We start from the raw sequence: 21,160 nt of genomic DNA on the forward strand, positions 1-21,160 counted from the left end.
GCTTCGAATAAATGTGCTATTTAAACACTGTATAAATTAAGAACAACATTAATTTACTCCCTTAAGAAATCCCTTCACAAACGTAATATATAGAATCAGGGTTCTGTTAGAGCAAATGGCTGTGAAAGTTAAAATGGAAGAAAAGAAAGAGCAGATTGTAGAACGGTTCTTCAGCTCCTTGCCTTCCATGTCACAATGGCCAGTTTGGCAGCTGCATAAACAAACCCTTCAGCAAGCCATCCAAATGGCCACCAGAGTCCAAAAGTCCCAGAAATGTAAAACAGCTACTTCAAATACCCGAACAAGGAGAGCAAGGCAGATGGCCACAGATGGCCAACAGGAAGGAGATGGAGGATGCCCAGCAACAAATATCACCCTGGAATTTGCCCCTTAAATTGATCACCATCCGAGCATGTTGTGGAAGCCAACCACAACAGAAGAAGGGCATCCAAAATGCAGAGGATACTCCCGTCCCCTGTCACTTTCTAGGGCTAGTATTGCCTAGTATTGTAGAGTAACTTGGATTCCTTCAATTAGTTCTAGGAGAAGGTAGGATCCAATAAGAGTTCAATAGTTTTGAATAAGAAACAAAATATACTACGTAGAGAGGTTTACAAATTAATAGTAAATTCATTTTTTAGGACATCAAATGATCATCAATAAGCAATCTTCAAGTAGAGTAATTTATTCAGCGTTATCAGCTCAACGTGTTTCAGGATCCCAGTACTCACCTTTAATGAGAAAATGCCATCACCATCCAAATCTAACAGCTCATTGCAGCTGGATTGTGACATGCTGCTTTCTGCTAAAGCCTGCATGGGGCAGAATTCCCCATATTGTACATTAATAGAATATTGCAAGTCTCTTCTGGTTTCTCTATTTGGTCAAGGACATTTTGGTGACGTGCAAGATCCTACTAATGTGCACTGGGTGTACTTTTTCCTATAATTAGATATACTCAGTGTATATATAATTCTCTAAGGATATCTGTGTGCATTGGGAACTAAGAATGTGCACAGCCATGCGTATCTTGAGACCCAGCTAACCTTCTGTGCAGTGAAATAAAACATTATCCCCAGAAGAACCTTAGACTGGGTGGTAGATGGCTTACAATGTTGTTGTTATACTCAACCAACACCTTACAGTGCTCTGTTGGTCGCTTGCTAGATTTTCCCAAATATACACACATATATATATATATATATATATATATATATATATATATATATATATATATATATATATATATACACATGCACACACACCATGACATTGTGAATATCTCACAATTTGGGAAAGTGCACAACAAACAGAAAATATACATTGTCGAAAACAGAAGCAGAAAATACAAAAAAGGGAATGGAAACCAAAATAAAACCCTCCTCATGCAATCATGGACATCTTACAATTCAAGCATACATACAATAATGGAAAACACACACGTGCAGAAAGAGAAGGGAAAATACCAAAACTAAAAGCACAGACGGAAACACACAATTCTACCATGCTCACAACACTCGGAAAAGCCAGTTTATGAAACATATACTGTGACACTAAAATACCCAACATGCAAAAAGAAAGACGGACATTGTAAACTTTAAGCAAAGGAAAAGAGGGAACGTGATGGAAATATATATTATTACAGTTATCTAGTAACACTAAAATCTGGAAACATTGAACATTCCATTTATAAGGTTACTACAGATAGTTCAAGTTAACTATTTCCTAAATCTAAATAAAGTTCAGCCATCTACAAAGTACACCTCAACTCACACTTATTAATGTGGATTAGTAGTGGTACGGTGCAGTACGAGTTAGTGTGACTGTGATTTAGTGCGAGTGAAGATGTGTTTTGCAGTAGAATGCACATGGGTAACTGTTGTATGCATAACTAACTACACATGCACACACATAATCACCCACCGTGACAAAAAAGGTTTTAACAACATCTATTAAAATGTAGAGTCTACAAACTTTGGGCATTCCAATGTTAAGGTACTAATACTGAGTGCAAAAGTTCTAATTCCTTAATCCAAAAAAGTCAAACACACTAAAAAATGTACCACATTAAAACACTACTAATATTATTTCGTTTTGTAAGCACAAAGAATGATAAAAGCAAAGGTATAACTAACTGCTGGTGTGTAAATAACGTTTTGCTAAAAGGATCGAAACTTAATGCAAAACTCAACTACTGCCTTAAAACCATTCAATGTTGTCATTAATGTATTGAAAAAAATATAAACCAAAATGATGATTTCGAGTGGGATGAAGAAAATAAATTGAAAATGTATCATGTAGGGGTATCACTTTGGGGCTGACTTTTGTATCAACTATCTGTGAAACCGCCTCTTGTGCAGGCGTTCTTGGGAAACAAAGGTGGATAAAAAGGGATTCTTGTTGCAGAGGTTAGTGGTGTTGTTAGAAGATAATATTTGACTATTTGGAGGATTTTCAAAGCACCTGTTTACACACACAACTGTACAGCCTTTAAGCAATTCCTCCTTAAAAAATATGTATCTAAATTTTATAGTTTTGCCCATTTTATGCATTGGCCATCCCTGAAAAGAAATTCCTCAAAACCTTGAAAAGCAAGTCACTAGGGTCAGATGGCCACTGCAGGATCACCCATCCCACTATCCCTTCCGACTCACAATGTCACACACAGGGGTGAACCGCAACTATAAACGCCACCAGCTACGAAGAGTCAACTATAACTTCTCCAAACACCAATGCATAAGTGCCCTGAAGTGACTGCAAGGCTTGTTTAAGTTAAGTTAAAAAAGGGTAATTACTATCCAGCTAGCTATTGACCAATCTCGCTGACTGTATATTTCATCTAATCAATTCAAGAAATCGCAAAGGCTGTAACAAGTTTCCCGGACATGTGCAAAATGACAAATGAGAAGACAGACGGAAAGTCATATTAAGAAGACATCCAAATCTCTATTTTTCCCTTCATTTTCGATTCATCGATGAATCAAGAAAAGGTGCGAAGAAAGAATGAAGAATGTGTACTTTTGTCGCCTTCTAGCTGTCCCAACATTGTTCTGCTTTGCACGTTTTGTCCACAGTCTCTTTTTTCTCCTCTTGTTTCACACATGCGTGTGCGTTTTTGCTCATTGCTCAATTTTTTTTTTTTTTTAAATACAAAGACCAGAGCCAGTTTATGATAAAACACACATGAAACTGTACGCATCATTCAAATTCAAAAGGTAAGAAAATGTGGAGGTTTTCACTAATTACGGCGTGCAAGAAAGGGAGTAAGGGTCTGAAAGCCCCTTTGGTATATCATCCCTTGTGTGTATAGTGTCCTGCTCTCGAACTTAAAGAATCAGTCTACGGCAGTCCACGCCAAGCACTGCAGGAAGTTCTAAAACCCTCGATTCCTGCACAAACGTTCGAACACTAAACTGGTTCAAGTGCCACTGTCCGTATGGTCCCACCAAGCCAATTGCATCTAACTGTGCCAGTCCTCCCTGCTGGCCACATCCCTTGTACACAGAGCCATGGTAGGCCTAAGGGCACTTACACAGGTTGAACGCAGGGACCACCAGTCTAAAGGATCAAGCAATCTACCCATTAGACTATCACGCTGAAGAGCTCTGGAGACTACAGAAGGTGCAGTTAGGTTGAAATATGCACGCTGCGCAAAATGGAAAGTAGATGGCGACACTCTGTCTTTTTGTTTCCTGATTGAGTTGCGTGTTGCAGGTTGGGTAACATTAGGGTTGGTTGGGCTTCAGATCACAAGCAGCTATGGGAGGATGTTAGTGTGGGTGAAAACCCGAGCAAAATGCAGGTGGTGCAGAAAGGTTTAGGAGTCGAAGGGCCTAATTCACAGAACGTTTTCCAAAGGGGTTTGTCATTACAAAAAGCTTCTGCGACTATCTGCAAAAGCTGGCAGAGAAAAATGCTACCACTGATTTACAAACGTGTACTTTAATGGGAAAAAATAATTTGAAAACCGCTTTCTAAATCTGGCCCACATGGTAGATGAATGTAATGGCAAGGGGAGGCTAGGCCTTGCATTCTAACAGATGCAATCGTAAAAAACGGAGCTCGGCAGTGACATGCCAGCTCTTAATGCAAACGATATCTTTCTCTCAGTGATATCCCTTCAACGTTTGCTCCTAAAGAAAGAAAAAGACAAGTGTGGGAGACGATGGAATTCAACTGTAGACAAGGAAATAAATGGATAACACAATAAAGAGATGCAGATGAAGAGACACATGCCTGAGGAAGAAGGGACTGGATGAGACAGGAGAAGACAAACAGATTGGGAAGGAAGGAAACAAGAGTGATAACAATACACGAGGAGAGAGAAACTTCGAGACTGCGCTGGAGGGAGGTGCGAGAGAAAGGGTGAGGGGAGAAATGAAAGAGATGTGCAAATAAATACCTGGGAGGCATGCAGGGAGAAAAAAGCAGGAAAGCCACACAGCAATAACGAAAATCACATTGATTTCTGTGGTCGGCATCCTGGCACATCGCAGGAAAATCGCAGTCTGTCCCCACAAACTGTCACTCCTGCTGCTTTCTGCCTTTTGTTTACTCATTTCTCTCACTTGCCCCGGCTTTCTGATAAAGGCGGGGGCAGTGGGTTTCTATTTCACCCCTCATGGCCTATTTCCTCACACGTTCTTGATCTTCCTTCTTTTTCCTCATTTAATATCACTGTGTTTCCTTCTTCCAGCTGCATCCTCTTGCTTTCTTGAGCATTTACAGGCCTTCTGGTGCCCCATCTACTTTGTGTAATTATCTAGATTGTCTTCTCTCATATCTTCTTCTATAACTTCTGCCTTTTTGCTTCTTAGTGACTTTAATCTACATCTTTCTTCTACTCATCCTTCTCCTTTTCTATCTCTTCTTTCTTCCGACCACCTTGTTTCCTTGCCAATCCCTCTCTCTCATGTTTCTGGCTCTTCTTGCGAGCTTATCTTTTGCTTCACTTCCTCCAGATCCCCCAATCTCTTTTTTCTGCTGCTACTTATCTGAGCATTACCCTCTCTTTGACCTCTTCTGATACTACCCCAGCTAACACTGCTTCTTTCTTGCCAAGTGACCTACGTCACTTTGATAACTTGTGTACCTTCCATTTTCATTTCCCATTCTTTGAGGAGTTCACATCTCTTTCTGCTGACTCTGCTGCTTCGGTTCTTCATTCTTCTTTTCTTTCTTCCTTTGACTCTTTCTTCCCCTGGTTTACCCAATTTGACCGAAAAATAAGGTTTTAATGGGAGATTTGATCGAAAATGTGATCGAATATGAAAATTACGATCAAATCTCCCATTCGAGCAGCATTATAGTTAACAAGTGGTGCAGGGGCAGCAGGGGTGTTCCCTGTACCCTTGTTCACTATAACGTCAGCACGGATTGCAGGAGTGTCCCCCGCACCTGCCCACTTAAAGATTTTTTTTTTAAAGGAAAGGACCCTGCAGCGCTGGTTCCCGATCACGGAAGTGAAAGGGAACAGGCGTCGCAGGGACACAGCGAGTCGGCAGTACACATTGCAGTGTGCTACCGCAAGTTAAGTATGGGGTGGGAGGGGAAACGGGTTATCCGAAAAGGCTGTGGGAGGGAAAACCAAAAGTTGTTTGCGAACAAATAACTTTCACTTTCTTCTCCCTCAGTCATTTCCAATTCGAACAAACAACAGTAATCCTTCTCCCCCTTCCATCCTTCCCGTAAACCTCCACAGCCTTGGTGCTGCCCAGTCTCCTTTCACTTCACTGTGCTGAGAGCCATTGGAAAAAGACTCAATCTCTTGATGATCTTGCTTTACTGTCGTCACTACACACTTTCTATGATTCTTCACTATGCTCTGCTAAAAAAAAAATTCCTATTCTTGCGCTCTCTCTTTCTCCTCATCCTCGCCTTCTCTTCCAGCTCCTAAATTTTATTTTATCCCCTCTATCCCTAGATCCTTCTTTATGCTCCCTACTTTCGGCCTCGGACTTAGCTCAGTACTTTTCTGCTGAAATTTTACTCATGCGTTCTTCCTTTCCCACTCCTACCCAGTTCAATTCTCCACCCACCCCCTTGTACAGCTTCTTTCCCACTCTTTCTTCTTTCAAACCTCTTTGACTCTGATACTGCTTCCTTTCTTTCTTGCACCAATCCTACTGTGTCAGCTTCTGATCCACTTCCCTCTCCCATTATAGCTAAAGTCTTTCCTTGCTTACCCTACTGAGACTGCTCTTCTTCATGTACCAAACTCTCTTCTTTCTGCTTGTCATGCTAAGCATTCTTCTATCCTTAGCCGCATCAATGTTTCTGCAGCATTTGACACTGTTGATCACCCTACTCTTCTATCTGTCCTTTCCTATATGGCTTTCACTGGTTCTGTACTTTTCTGGTTTCATTCCGATTTACATTATGGGACCTACTCTGTGTCCTGATCTGGTAAATCTCCCTGTCCGTTTCCCTTAAAATTCAGTGTTCCTCGAAGCTCTGTCCTTGCCTCTCCCATTATCTCTCTTTATACTATCTCTCTTTCTTCATTCATCTCTTCTTTAATCCATCCTCCCTTATCTATGATGATTCTCAAATCCGTCTATCCTTTTCTTTTTATGAGATTCACACCACTCTTTCCAAATGTCTCTTAGCTGTACAAGCATGGATGAATTCTCGATTTCTTCACTTAAATCCATGTAAAACATCTCTTGTTGATCCCTCTGCCATCCCCCTTCTATTTTTCTTTCCTCCTTTCTCTCTTCTACACTCTGCGGGGCATTTCGTGTTCTCTTTGATCCTACCCTTTCAACACTCACATTTCACCACTAATACTACATAAAGCTGTCATTTTTACCTCCACAACATTTGTCTCTTTTCATCCTTTTATGCTACAATATTCGGACTTTCATCTTTTATTTTCACTTAATTGGTGTCCGTGCCTATCAGCTTGCTCCTCTGTGCTCCATCTATAACTGCTATTCGTATCCACCTCCTTCTCTCTCCTCGTACCTCTGTCCTTCCCTCCCGTCCTTCTATTTCAAGGCTTTCCTTTGATTCTAGACTACATTTGCATTTCCTCTGCATTGTTAACAAATGTACTCATGGCTGGTTCCTCAGTATCTTGCCTCTCTGGTTTCTTTCTATCTTCCTCACTGGCCTATTCGCTTGCATGCTCAGTTCTTACTCTCTGTCCCCAAACCTCCATGTACTGCCTCTCGTTTCCGTTCTTTTTCCCTTTTGGAAAATTCTCCCACTCAACGTTCGTGTTCCTCCTCTCTTGCTATTTTCTGTTCTCGTCTTAAATCTTTCCAACTGATTCACAGGACCTAATTCACAGAAGTGTTGTGTAATGGCTAAACCCCATTGGAAAACGCCTTCATCTGGAATTTGTATTTGTATTCTCATTTGTCATTTTCATTTAGAGTGCAGTCTTCTCCAGTTGAAAGCTTTGGCGAAAGCGCTAGGTAAGCAGTGCTTTAAGTGGGCCGGGACCTGCTGGGGCTGGGCCCTGCTGGGGCTGGTGGGGCTGAGCCGTGGCCCTGCCGGGGCCCCCCCGTCCCACACAACATTGACGGGATGCATTATCCCGCCGCGGCCACGACGGGAGATGCGCCCGCCATTATGTCAGGCAAGCTGACAGAAGTGCCAGCCATCCATAGCAACGCTGAGGCTGGCTGGCACTTCTGTCAATCAGTATAACTTCCTCTTATGACCCCTCATCAGGGTCATCAGAGGAAGTTACTGTCCCTTTGTTAGCCCTCCCCAGTTCACTGACCCTTGCGAACCCGTGGTCTCCCTGATCTAATATGCAGAGTAGATCACGGACCCCGCGGGTTGGCAGAGGGTGAAAGACGCCTTGGGCTCTGTGATCTATGTGCTCTGAGCAGAGATCACTGAGCCCGAGGCACCTTTCTCCGTTGGCAAAGCTTTATAAAAGATGCCTTGAATTGTGTACGTTTCAAGCCATCTTTTATAAACGTAGAAATATTTCTATGTTTATAAAAGACGGCTTGAAGCGTACACAATTCAAGGAATCGTTTATAAAGCTTTGTCGACGGACAAAGCCACCTTGGATTTTGTCTGTCATCAACGCTTTATAAAAGATGCCTTGAATTGTTTACGTGTCAAGCCATCTTTTAGAAACATAGAAACATGCTCCAAATGTCTCTGTTTTATAAAAGGTGGCTTGAAAAGTACACACACCATAGTAAGGTAAGCACACAAGTGTGCGTAACTTACTATGGTTTGTGCACTTTTCAAGCCACCTTTTATAAACATAGAAATATGTAACATTGCTACGTTTATAAAAGATGGCTTGAAAAGTACACAAACTATAGTAGTACGCATACAAACATATAAATGCTCACATACATTTATATATTTGTTTGCGCACCTTACTATGATTTGTGCACTTTTAGGCCACGCCCACAATGAAAGCCACACCCCCAAACTAGGGCCCCCCTCAATTTCTTACCCCACTTAAAGCACTGAATATAAGTAACAGTATTGTTCTTGTATGCTTGTGTTTTATGGAAACAATGTGAATTCTACTGCAAATGCTTATTGAGTTTAGAAAGTGCAACTATTCTAGCAGTTACTGCTTATTATTTAATTAAATCAGGATGCGGTTTCCCTAGTGCTTGGAGGAATCATGTAATGGATAAACTGGGTGATTGTGATGTAACCATTGAACTATTGTTATCAAACCCTGATCGTGCCAAAGCGAAGATCTTCTTAGGCGATAGGCCTTGAATGAAGAAAGGTGTGTAAAATATAAAGACTTTAATCATATGTTTTTTGGTACCAAAAAAGTAGGGATTATGGAATCTTACTTGCTGAAATGTCCATCCCCAAAGATCTGTATGGATTTCTTAAGGTTTAGATTGACTATTTGGCCTACAAGGGAAATATGTGTAGAAGGAAAACCCTGACGGTTGAACAAAACTACTGTAGGTATTGCAGGGTTCGTTCCCAAAGCAAAACATTACAGCACTTAGTGGTAGAATGTAGAGCCCGGAGGGAGCCTAGAATAAGGTGTTTCGATAGGGTGATTCAATTGCACAATGATATGGAAAGTGATGAAATATGGCAACTAATATTTTCAAATGCCCGAGTGCGAGTCCAAATAGCAGTGGTGCTGTTCCTACAAATGGTGTTACCAAGAGTCAATGTAATTGAAGCTAACGCTATATGAGGTATTAACATCCACTCCAAGTGTAACTGGATGAGCGCGTCATAAATTTGGTTTAATGTTAGTCTGGATTACTGTGTTTTTCTTGTCCGCCCTCTGTGTATGTGGGTGTGTATGTGGGATGGTTAATGAATCTGTATCTATTCTAATCTATTGTCTTACCAGAGTGTACATAAGTGATTGGTTTTATTATTTGGGTAAAATATGTGTAGGTTTTAAATGCTTTGTGCAAATGTTTATTGTGCCTTTGTAAATATTTGAAAAGTTACTATATGTAACTAAATCAAATTAAATAAAAAATAAAAAAGTAACATTAACATACAAAATACGAGCCAGCCGAACAGAGGGGAAATCTATGTGGCTACCAAGCTTCAAGCTTGCCAGGCGGCAGGGCCGGAAAAGAGTCGAGAGCGCAATGATCTAGTCCTAGGAGGATCCTGGTAACAAAGCGGGCTCGAGACACGGCCAGGGCACAAGCTGGTGTATGTACGGTTGTATACGAATTGTACGAATGACAATTGTTCCAATAACAATTGACCTTCTGCACAATTGACCAAATTTAAACGGTCAATTAGGATATATATGCGGGGGGAAACCCCCCGCAGCCCACACCCAATCCAACCCCCACCCAATCCCCTTATATTATTATTACACCGACCCAACCCATAATTTATATAAAAATGACCATACGGTCAATTGTGCAGAAGGTCAATTCGGACCCATATTATTCGAACAATTGTGTCATTCGAACGATTGTAAACGAACAATACCGTATGTACAGGTCGGAGCAGGTACTGCACGTGGCTACACGTTAGTAGCCACATGAGCAGAACGCTGCAGGGAAAGCTGCTGACGATTAACTGGCAGAGGGCGCTGTAAGAGCTGGTCACCGGTCTGGAGGAGCAGTTACAAGGCCGGGAGCCTCGAGTTTAGGGTCAGAGTATTCCAAATGGCAAAGCTCGGATGTCGGCCGAGCTGGCAGAGCTGTGTGAGGTGTCGACGGTCACCAAGTCGGCGCATTAGAGACAGTAGGGCCTGTCTGGTCACCCGCCTGGCACATGATTGTGGTCAGGGACTAGAGAGGCAGAGAGAGCAAGATTCACGGCCGTGTTAGAGTCCTGGCTGAATAATGAACGCTTCATCTGCACACTGGCCAGGCGCTGCCGCTAGAAAGGGAATTGGAGTGGAAAGAATAGAAAGGCAGCAATTGCCATTTTATAGGGGGCCCAGCTTGTTTATCGATCTTCTATTTACTGACTCTAACTAATACATCACGATGGACTGCTGAACTCCCAGCCCACAGAGTGCGGGCAGGAGAGGGAATGGGCGCTTGCAGAAGATGATTGTGGCGTGCATGGCAGCTGGTTGGGAAAACACAGGTGAGGGGAGAACTACATGAGGAAGGGAGGGCTGGTAGGAGAGAGGGGCGAAGGAAGCCTGCAGCGATAAGATATGCAGGGAGCTGGCTATAGAGTAGTTCAATGAGGTGCGGGTGGATGGATGCGTGGCAAGGCAAAACGTAGAAACGTGGAGACGTTTTCATTTATAATGACAGAGGCAGAATGCACAGTCCTTACCACGAGAGTGACAACTGGCTGTCACCAAATCAATTACTCAGTGCAAGCCTTCACCATTATTACATGCTGAAGTAAATCCTCATTGATTTGTGGAGATCCTTTCTTTCGCTATTCCCTCTCCTCTTCCCAAAATGTCGTTTCTATTTCCAGTCCAACTAACAAAGGGCGTGCAGCCTTTGTCTGCAAGCAACTGCCCTGACTGTCCTCTGTCTGCACACTGCATGTGTGGACATGAAGTATGCACTATTAGCGAATCTCTACTGCTCTGACTTCTTTTATTTCCTTGGCGCAGACACGGCGTGGCTGACCCGCACACGTATCCAATGTCCACGTCTTCCTAGTTTTTTACGGCGTCACCTCCATGTTTGCGCCATTAGATCCCCTTCCTATCTCTCTACCATCACCAGATGTCAATTTTCTTCAGCACAAAATTTAGTTCGAACCCCATACTTGTTGGGACGGCCTTTGGCAGAATAAAAAAATCCGATATTATTGATTTTCCGTTTTTCAAGTATGTTTTCGGAATAAATAATGTCCATCATAGTAAGGCGTATATTATTAATTAACGCAAAGTGCGATCGTGATCAGCTTCCCTTCCCCAAAACACACGCCAATTCAGATTTTGCTTTATGAAAAGGCAGCTTTAGAAAGAAGTCTGTCTTGAGAAAATATTAAACATAATAGCACAATAATTCAGATCGACGAGGCCTAGATATATCTCGGCGATTGGGCCTCTGGTTCGATAGCAACCCGACCGAAAATGGCGGCCATGGAGCTTGAGCATGCTAGACTCGGGGCGGCTACAGCAGATCCATGGGGCAATGCTGAAGAGTCTGCCCTGCAAGTAGGCCACCTCAATGAATGTGAAATTCTTCCTTTTAAGCAATGGCGGTGACCTAAGGCCCTGGGTACAAAAAACAACAACAAAAAACGGACACATTCCTTATAAAGTTTTCATGAGGTACTTGTGTTTGTTTTGATGTCTCAAATTGTACACACGCCCTCTATGCCAAGGTTGAGGCAAAAAATGGCAGCAAAGGTGACACGGGAATTTTACCTGAAAAGTACTCCCTCCTTCCTTGACTTCGTTGTGTCTTTCTTTTAAATATGTCTACCCTTTGTTTAATCCCCTAGCCCCCGTTCATCATTGTTTTGCTTCTGGTGCCCTTTTTTCCTGCCACTCTTTCTTTCATTCCCGAGTCCCGCCCCCCTGTCCTTCCTTCCTGTGCTCAGTTTCTTTACCCCCAGTTCTCCCTTCATTCCTTGCCTGGCCTTCCTCCTCCTCCTTCTTCCCTGATCCGACGATCGACTGTTATTTCTTTATTTCTTTGTGTCGATTGACACTCAGTTCCTGGAAGTTCCCTCGTTACTACTGTCCTTTCTCTTTGCCTAAAACCCCACTGCTTCGCCCCTTCCTTCTCCGATTCCGCCTCGCCTCATTCCTTCCTACCTTCCTTCCTTTCCTCCTTCCGTTCTCCCGCACAGGTTTTGATTGCTCCCCTTTACTCCTTTCAATCCGCCGCCACCCCTTTTCCCTTCCTCTGCTTTATTGTACGGATCGGTCAATAGCCCAAGCCATCCCCTTCCGGGAACGGCCTTATGGCGTTGGTGGCAGTATTATGTTGGATCCAAGGCCCTTCACTGTTCACACCGGAGTGAGGTGATGATGTGCACAGATTATAAACATGGCAGTATTTTAAAATATAGTATCAGTTTGGGCAATTTACAAAAAGTATGTAGTTTTGTTCAAGAGATGGAATTCAAGCAATACTTGAAGGAAGCGAGAAAAAAATCGATTCTCTTGACTGTGATGAATTAGGAATAGTAATTCGAATGTATTGATTTTAGTGGCGTTGCCTCCGCCCCTCCCCCAAACCAATTCCACTTTCCATATAATTACTGTTTTTAATGTAATCGGTGTAATGTATTCCAAGCATATGCAGCGAATATGCATACAGGAGGTATGGGAAATTGGAGTCAGCGCTTCTAATGCAGTTCGCGCCGAAAGGCAGCGCAGGGTGAGCGGGGCGGGGGCGGGGGGGGGGGGGGTGGGCTTCCGGTATAAATATTATTCCACGCAGAATGTTGCATTTGCGGGTGGTACCCTGTCGTGACACTTTACTAAAATAGCTGCCATGGCTCCTGCTTTGCCCTAGCCATCTTTTCAAGCTAACATTAGAGCGTTATTGTTTGGGTAACTGAAATGCAATTACGATTGATCCGGTGTTCGTCCAGAAGAAAGGGGAAACATTTGCATTTGAAAGGAGATGTTTTAAGTGAATGCATCTTCGTGTTCCTTCCCAATCAGCCCCTTCATCCTTTCCACCTTCCTTCAAGTTCGTCCAGCCCTTGGCTTTCTTCCGCCCTCTTTCATTTCCTTCGCTTTTCTTTTTCCATCCACCCTTTTCTTCCGCTGGGTTTCTGGGCTGCTGATCGCTTCCTGTATTGTTTGCCCGTAAGTTCGCTGAACTTTAGATCACTCCAGGTTATTATTATATTTCGAAAGACCCCTTCATTTGTTTCTCTCGTTACTTTTTATAGTCCTGCCTCTAGAAATCCTTGCTTTCTAAATTCCTCTAATGCTTCTAATGTGCCCCATAAAGCAGGTATAAATACCGGCACATATATGTGGCATGTATGTTCTACTCCATTATATGTAATTAAAAATACCCTTCATTGTTCGTATACCCTAAATTCGGGTGCCGCTTTCACATAAATACAACCCCACGGCTTTATTGGAACCCGGTTGCCTTGAGACGATGGACAGCCATTCATTGCACGAAGCATCACCCCTTTCTGGAAGGGGCCGCAGGACGCGGCGAAAATATTCACGAACCTTCAGTAGAAACGGATCCATTTCTGAGTCTCGGGAATCTGACGCGGTATTGTGATGTGTTCATGCTTTTCCAATCACGCATGGGTTCAGTTAACATATCTGGTCAATGTTCCTTCCAATGAAATGTTCGCCCATGCGACATATTACCGATTAGTTTGAAAACTTTCGAAAACATTTTCATCATAACATATGGCGATACATATTTAGTCAATATGTGTGTGTATCTGTGTGTGTTGTCACTCGACGACTCTTCTTTTAAATAAAGTCAATAAACAGTACACAGTGCAGGTATGTCCAATATGCACACACAGGCGTACTATGTGTGGTCCCTATGAACCAAATAAGTGTGCGCCTTTTCACTCATAAAATCCAATGAAATATGGAAAATATATCCATTATTTTACTATATGATCCGAAACAATGACCAGTAGTCGGAAAATGCGCTTCGTCCGATGCAACGCGCACGCTGGCCGTTCTGTGGACACAGCGTGGTGTTTGCTCGAGGGTTGCCTGCAGAGCCCATGTTGTGCAATGCGCAACGTGCGGCGTGCAAACCGTGAATACGAGTGGCGTCGGGGCTCCTCCTGATGGAATATTGCGAAGGTGACTCGAGAAAAGCCGTGATCTCTTCAGGTGATGGTCTTTTTTTATGTTTTTGGCGAGTGGGAAATAAAACACAAACTGCTCAATTAGATTGAACAACAGAGCTACTTAAAAAGCCAATTGTGGCAGTGTTTAAATCTTTATTTACCAGAACCTTGTAAAGCCAAGAACAATTTGCATTCTATTAACTGCTTTTCAATAGGGCATTGACTGGAACTAAAAGATGCCACTATCCTGCCCTAATTAAAGAGCAACTGAATTACACTAAATGCATATGAATACAGGCACGGAGCAATAAATAACCCAGACACCTTGCCGTGGACAGGGATAGGCGCGCGCCGTAGGAAAAGACTGGCACCATTTGTGTGGGCCGCTGCTACACCCCACGGCACCCTCCATAACCCAGACTGCCCAATGATTATTGGAAACAGAAACCCCAGTGGCTCTTAAACGCACACACAGCTAAAGTCGTCGCGTCGAAAGCCGCCCCCCGCCTGCTGCTATCGCTAACTCGGGGGCGTCCGTGGGGACTGCTTTCACCTGCCTGTGGCTACCCATATCTACCGACAAGGATGGGAAGCGCAGGGAGTGGCAAGGTGCAGTGGGGCGTGGCAAAGGAGGGATTTGAACTTTGTCCTTTGACGAAGCCAGAAACTTCGAGAGAGAAACTCCCGTGTGGTGACCGCTCGAGTGGGTGGAATGGCCGTTGGCCACACGCAATGAAAAAGGTGTTGATTGCGTATGGCCCACCGACAGCAGGCACGCGTGTGTACCTTCACGTGGGGGGTGTCCATGCGTAGGCGCAGCCGAATATCAAAGCGTATGAAGGTTACCCCAATGGTGTGTGAATGTGGGTTTATTAGAGTTACCTGTGTGGGAACATTATGTTTAATAGAAGCACACGCGCACACACACACACACACACACACACACACACACAAACACTCACACATTATGAGCACATGTTCATCCATCAAGTGTTACACATTATATTATTACGCTGCTATAGTAAATATATGCACCTCGCTGCGACATTTCCAATAAACGTTAATAAACGACACATGGGCCTGATTTACGCAACGTTTTTCAATGGGATTACGCCATTGCAAACCGCTTTTGAAAAGCAGGCCCATATGTCGTGTGCATGCTCTAGAAGACACCGCAGCCTCTTAGTAGGTATAACATAAGAGACAGGCAATGGCGTTGGAGTCTCACTCGTGCCTCTGTGTGAACTATGGCCCTTCTCGGAGGCAGTGGTTCGCTGCGTGTGCTACTTATTCCGCACTCCACGGGTGCACACATTCGCGGGGTGAGTGTCCGCCCGTAAAACGTCAGACCTAGCGTTATAATCCATCATGTGTCTGTCTGTCTATCCGGCGATTTGTGCTAGGCATAAGTACCACTAGCAAAGGCGGTCGGGACAAAAATGAACCACATATGTGCTATATGTGTGTACGCACGCGCGCGCACACACACTCCTATGCACGCACCCCCGCACGCACATCATGTGCACATCCAGTTAGCTTTACGAATGATTACTAATCAAACACACGTATATATCCATGCTTACCCAATAAAACGCCCTCTCTTTATGTCTGTCTATACACACGCACACAGATTTGTGATTTGCTCCTGTTAAGAATGTAAGAAGAGCTGTTGCCCGCATAAGCGTTGAAGCGCCACAATAAGTGAGAGATATCCCCCTAACGCCAATCGTCCGATGGGCCATAGATAATTGATTGGATGTGCCATTTGTAAAATGAAGGGCTATAATATCGATTCGTTGGACGGAGGAGCAGCTGAGTTGTGACCTGTTCAGCTGCCTCCGGGAGCAGGCTTGGCCTCGCGGCCTGTACATGGATGCACGGGGCTACCCCCAGCGCATATTAGTGCTGGCGGTTTGTGGTATGGGCCAGAGAAGACAAAGAGAAGATTGGACAGGGGCATCCACCCCCTTGTCCCTGGACAGGGCTCGGCATCTCTGCCTATTGTGTGACCTGTGAATGTACACCCATTACTGGCCAAGCAAGAGCGCCGGCGCCTCGCGAGAAATAGGATGGAAGGGGGTGTGAGGCGGTAGAACACACTGCGTTGTACCTCCGAAGCGGATCACTTGGTTGTTACTTCAAACCAGACGGCATGGCAAAGGGTTTTCGACCAGTTACCGAATAGATTTTTCGTGACACAATCAAAGACAACAACGTGCCCTTCTTGGCAACAGCAAAATAATATATGCATTGAATGTAGAGAGAGCTTCTGGTGTGCTATATTCACACCGCAGCAGGCATCGCAAGCACGTCAGAAGGAACAGATTGCCATTGCCAGTAGCCATTGTGTTTTTGTGCACGCTGCCCAATCTGCATGGACGCCGGGCATAAAGAACAACCACCCTGAAAGGAAGGGGGGGGGGGTTCTATTGAACTCGCCATCTCCCTCTTTGGGTACCAGCTTACACAAACCCATGTCATCACAATAACAGAGGTACACAGTATCTAACACTAAGAAATTACGCGAGTAATGCGCAACCGTGCATTCTTTTCGATAATTCAGAGATTCTGAAGAAAGATATCCCTCCAAAGAATTACGAATGTCAGCCAGTTGGCATTCTGGGTATTGTTGTGCAATTAACATGTAACCACAAGACAGATACCCTTTGCATTGTGTTTAAGTAATGCCATCTCAGTGTATTGGTGATATTCACAAAGAACTCGGCCTACTTGTTCATGGCCACAACAGTCGCAGGGTTGCTGTTATGCACACACTCTCTCCATATTTACACACACGTATACGCACACTCGTATGCACATGTATGTAAAGGTAAAAACAAATACACGCCTTTAACCCTCAATCAAACCCCAACCCCTCACCTTTTTTGTGTATTCAGGCGCGCATACATACAAGCACACACTTGCCTATACAGGCACGTTCAGTGTGTGTGTGTGTGTGTACAGTAGGCACACACACACACACACACTTATACAGTATAGTACCTACCAAATACATATGCAACACATATTTATGTTGCGAGTGTGAATGCACAAGAGTATATACATATGTGTGTGTATATAACAGTGTATACACACACCTTCGTATAGACTTAATTGATAGGAACATGCGCACATCCGCTTTAATGAAAGCACCGTGCGATGTGATGTGTAGATGCTTTGCAGTGCCCCAACCAGCGGTGCCTCTCACCGGCCTCCTACCTGCAAGCCTCAGGGCTGACATTCGCTGGAACTCGGGCTCCTGCAGCCACTTCCACATCCTTCGGAAGGTCTCCCGACCTGACTTGAGCTTACTCCAGGGTTTAGGGTTCCTCAGGAGGTCGGAGAGAGTCCCTTGAGACCTGCACAAGATCCTCTGCGCAAAGATGGCCTGGGGGATGCTGTACCTCTTCAGCTCGGCAGTGATCCTTTGGGCAACCTCTTTGGTATTGATCTCCTCGACCTGCCCCGAGCTGCTAGACTGCGACCCCGAAGTGGAGGCTTGTCTGTCCCTGTCGTTGAGGAGCGCCCCATTCGACTGCGAGTGGTGGTGTCCATGTGGGTGCATGCCATTTAAGGGGCCCATCATGCCACCTCCTGGTCCCCCAAGTCCTCTCCCCAGGTGGTCCTCACTCCTTGACAGCATAGCAGCGTGTTGCTCAAAACCATTGGCCGATAACATCTTGTCGTTGGTCAAGTGTCCACCTGGACCATAGGGAGCCAGTGACTGCTGAGAATTGTGCAAAGATCCCAGGCCATTGGAAAGAGGAGACAATGGTTGCCCCATACTGGACATGTCTTTTGGATAATGGCTGTAGATATTGCCCATGGATGCCAAGCTCCTGTCATCCCGCATGAGGGTAAAGCTGCCACTCACGTTTCCGCCCAGTCTTTGGTGTGGGTGGTGGTGGTGGTGATGGGGGGGGTGATGGTGGTGGTGATGGAACTTGTCCGACACAGTAGAGATAGGGGGCAGGTGCTGGAGGGGGGTCAGGGTGGTGTAAGTGCTGCTCAGGCTCATCCCAGAGGGAGACTCGCAGGACATGCTCATGGCAGGGTGCAGGGGGCCCGACAGAGAGTGTTCGGGGCGGTAGTCCCCTCCTTCCAGTATGGAGGCCATGCTGGAGACCATGGCTGGCCGGCCATGGGAGACCAGGTTCCGATGAGATGTCTGCCTGCCGTGTGAGCCTCCCATCAGCTCGCCCGCCTGGGAATGGGACACACTGTGCAGGTTCCCCAGGTTTTCCATTGTAAGTTCCATGGCGCTGAGGTCGTTTTCTCTTCTCGGCTTCCCTGGGTATTTCAGATTCAGAGCGGGATCATCGATTCTTCTGCCTCGCAGTCAATCCAGCATGATTTGATGAGGTTTCCGCTCCCCGGACTCAGTGCCCGTGCTACGGGTTCTTCCGGGATTTCTAGGGGCAGTGATGCTCTGCTCGGCGTTTTCTGCCCCCTTGGACGCACAGCCCTGTACCGTGCTCCGCGGGGCTCGCTCTCGGTTCCGTAATGTGCTCCTAGCAGGGGATCTCTGCCCGGCACCCGCTCTGCTGCTGCTGCTGCTGCACGGCTGCAAATTGCATTGAATTCCAGACCTCCAGCCAGCCTCAGTCTCACAACCAGCAGAGCCTGACGTCAGCATCTCCCAGCTCATCAGGCACTCGTGCACCTTCCCTTTCACTCTCACGCTCTACTCCTCCCATTGCCCGCTCTCCCGTCCCTTCTCCCTCTCCCTCTCCCTTTTCTGCTTTGTTTTTCTTCCCGCCCCACTCCATTTCTGTCTTTCTTTTTAATAATCTTTGTCGACCCCTGCGTCCCCATCCCGCCACCTCTCTCGTCTCCTCTCTCTTTCTAGTCGCATTTGCTTCCTCTCATCTCTATCTCATCTGGGCTCATCTGTCACCCTCCATATTTTACACTTTAATGCTCAGCTCCTTTGTCACCCGTTCGAGCGTTCTATACGTCTTCACATTAGGATCCCTTCTCTCGTGCCCATTGCACCCCCCTCTCCCTGTTTCACTCACATTTCTCCTTTTCCCATACACGTTCTCCGATTGACCCCCCTTCATTTATCTACCACCTGGCTGAATTTCCACTATTTCTGTGCTTCTTTGTTGAAATGTATTATGTTCTCCGAGGGAGTATTTCATTTTCTCTGCAATCTGTTACCCGAGCCACCGCACCATTGTCATCGCTCTCACAATGTTTTAATTATTTTTTTTTTAAGGGAAACATATTTGGAAAGGATAGTCCGTTCTTCCGAATCGTCTGACAGATCCTTTAACCGTCACGGCATTGTATTAAGCCATCCTACTTCACCCCCTCACACACAGCCACATTCATATCCATTTGAAAAGAGTGACTATACCGCACAAACATACACAACTCGCGAGGCCTACCTACCTCGCTCACACCAATCTGCAAACATACTAAGAACATAGTGTGCGCCAGTCCAACAAGTCACTGTGACACCACGAACGCCTTGCGCGAGACTCCACATGTAGGGCCGTCCCGGTCTGCGCAGCTACATAAAAAGGCGGTGGAACATGTGGAATGGGGAAGAACAAGCGAAAATGTGGCCGTCACGAGGGACCTTCCACAGTCAAACAACTGCACCGCCCATACGCACGCAAAACAACCAAATTCATGGAATTGAACCGGGATCTACGGCGCGCAATAAAGCACGCGCAAACCCCGAAACACCTACGCCACGTGATAGCAGGCATAAACGTCAACGCGTACACAAAAAGACATCCATAAAAGCACGCGCAATGACCAAACATATGTATACAGCTACAATGAATGTACCATTTGTTGCAGCAGTGATCGTGGGACACCGCAGGAGGAGGATGGCCAGGGTCCAGATCTTCCACCCAAGGACCACCCTTTTTGTGATTTCTGATGACCAGGGGCCCGATTCTCATCTTGGCGCAGTGAGCGTGCTAAATAGCACAACTCACTGCGCCATTTCTTGACGCCCAGGCACCACTGCTATTCTTATGTGGGTCTGGGCGTCTTCGCAAAGCATGACAGTGCTTTTGCTGTAATCCGCCTGTTTCTAATAGAAACAGGCGGATTGCAGAATCTCGGCAGCATTTTCGATAATTAACGAGGGAATTGTTATTTAACGAAAATGCTGGCGATACACCAAAGTGAGCAGCTTCAACATTGCAGGATGTTGAAGCTGCTTACTTTGGTGTATAGGAAAGTGTTCATATACACCTGTGTGATTTATATGAACACTTTCATTTAAAGCGAGCAGCTTCAATCCTGCATCGTTGAAGCTGCTGGCTTTGGTGTAAATGAAAGTGTTCATATAAACCTGTGCGGTGTACATGAACACTTTCATTTACACCAAAGGGAGCAGCTTCAACGTTGCAGAATGTAACGTTGAAGCTGCTCGCTTTGGTTTAAATAAAAGTGTTCCTATACACCTGTGCAGTGTATAGGAACACTTTCATTTAAAGCGAGAAGCTTCAACGTTGCATCCTGTAACGTTGAAGCTGCTCGCTTTGGTGTAAATTAAAGTGTTCATATACACCCGTGCAGACTTATTGAAGCTGCTCGCTTTGGCGTAAATGAAAGTGTTCATATAAACCCGTGCAGTGTATATGAACACTTTAATTTACACCAAAGCGAGCACCTTCATCGTTGCAGGTTGCCACGTTGAAGCTGCTTGCTTTGGTGTACATTAAAGTGTTCATCTACAACACACGGGTGTATATGAACACTTTCATTTACACCAAACAAGGCTTCTTGTGGCACTCCTCCAGTTTAACGGCACCAAAAGGGTACCGTATATGTGCGCTAGTTTAGCGCACATATTAAACTGGAGGAGTGCCACAAGAATAGGCTTCCAAAAAGCCAGTTTACAAATGTGGCGGTTGCTAGGTTGGTTTCCAACCCATCTTAGCAACTGCCACATGTATTCCAAAAGGAGCGCATTCCTTCCGACTTCGGAATAACCCTTTAACCCGTTAACCCTTTTAACGTCCTTTTCGGTACTTAACACCTT

At 45.0% G+C, this 21,160-nt stretch overlaps 1 protein-coding gene across 1 annotated transcript in view; it reads right to left on the reverse strand.

Moving 5' to 3' along the window:
* The window catches only part of LOC138575453 (hepatocyte nuclear factor 6-like), a 290,933-nt gene extending 272,196 nt beyond the window's left edge, over positions 1-18,737 (reverse strand). Inside the window, exon 1 of the mRNA XM_069649485.1 lies at positions 17,371-18,737. Within this exon, the coding sequence (XP_069505586.1) occupies positions 17,371-18,409 (1,039 nt within the window). The 5' untranslated portion in view covers positions 18,410-18,737. The remainder of the gene's footprint in view (positions 1-17,370) is intronic.
* Positions 18,738-21,160: the final 2,423 nt, after the last annotated feature.

Source organism: Ambystoma mexicanum, chromosome 1p (assembly GCF_040938575.1).
Source record: "Ambystoma mexicanum isolate Mex_15411 chromosome 1p, UKY_AmexF1_1, whole genome shotgun sequence".
Taxonomy (NCBI): Eukaryota; Metazoa; Chordata; class Amphibia; order Caudata; family Ambystomatidae; genus Ambystoma; species Ambystoma mexicanum.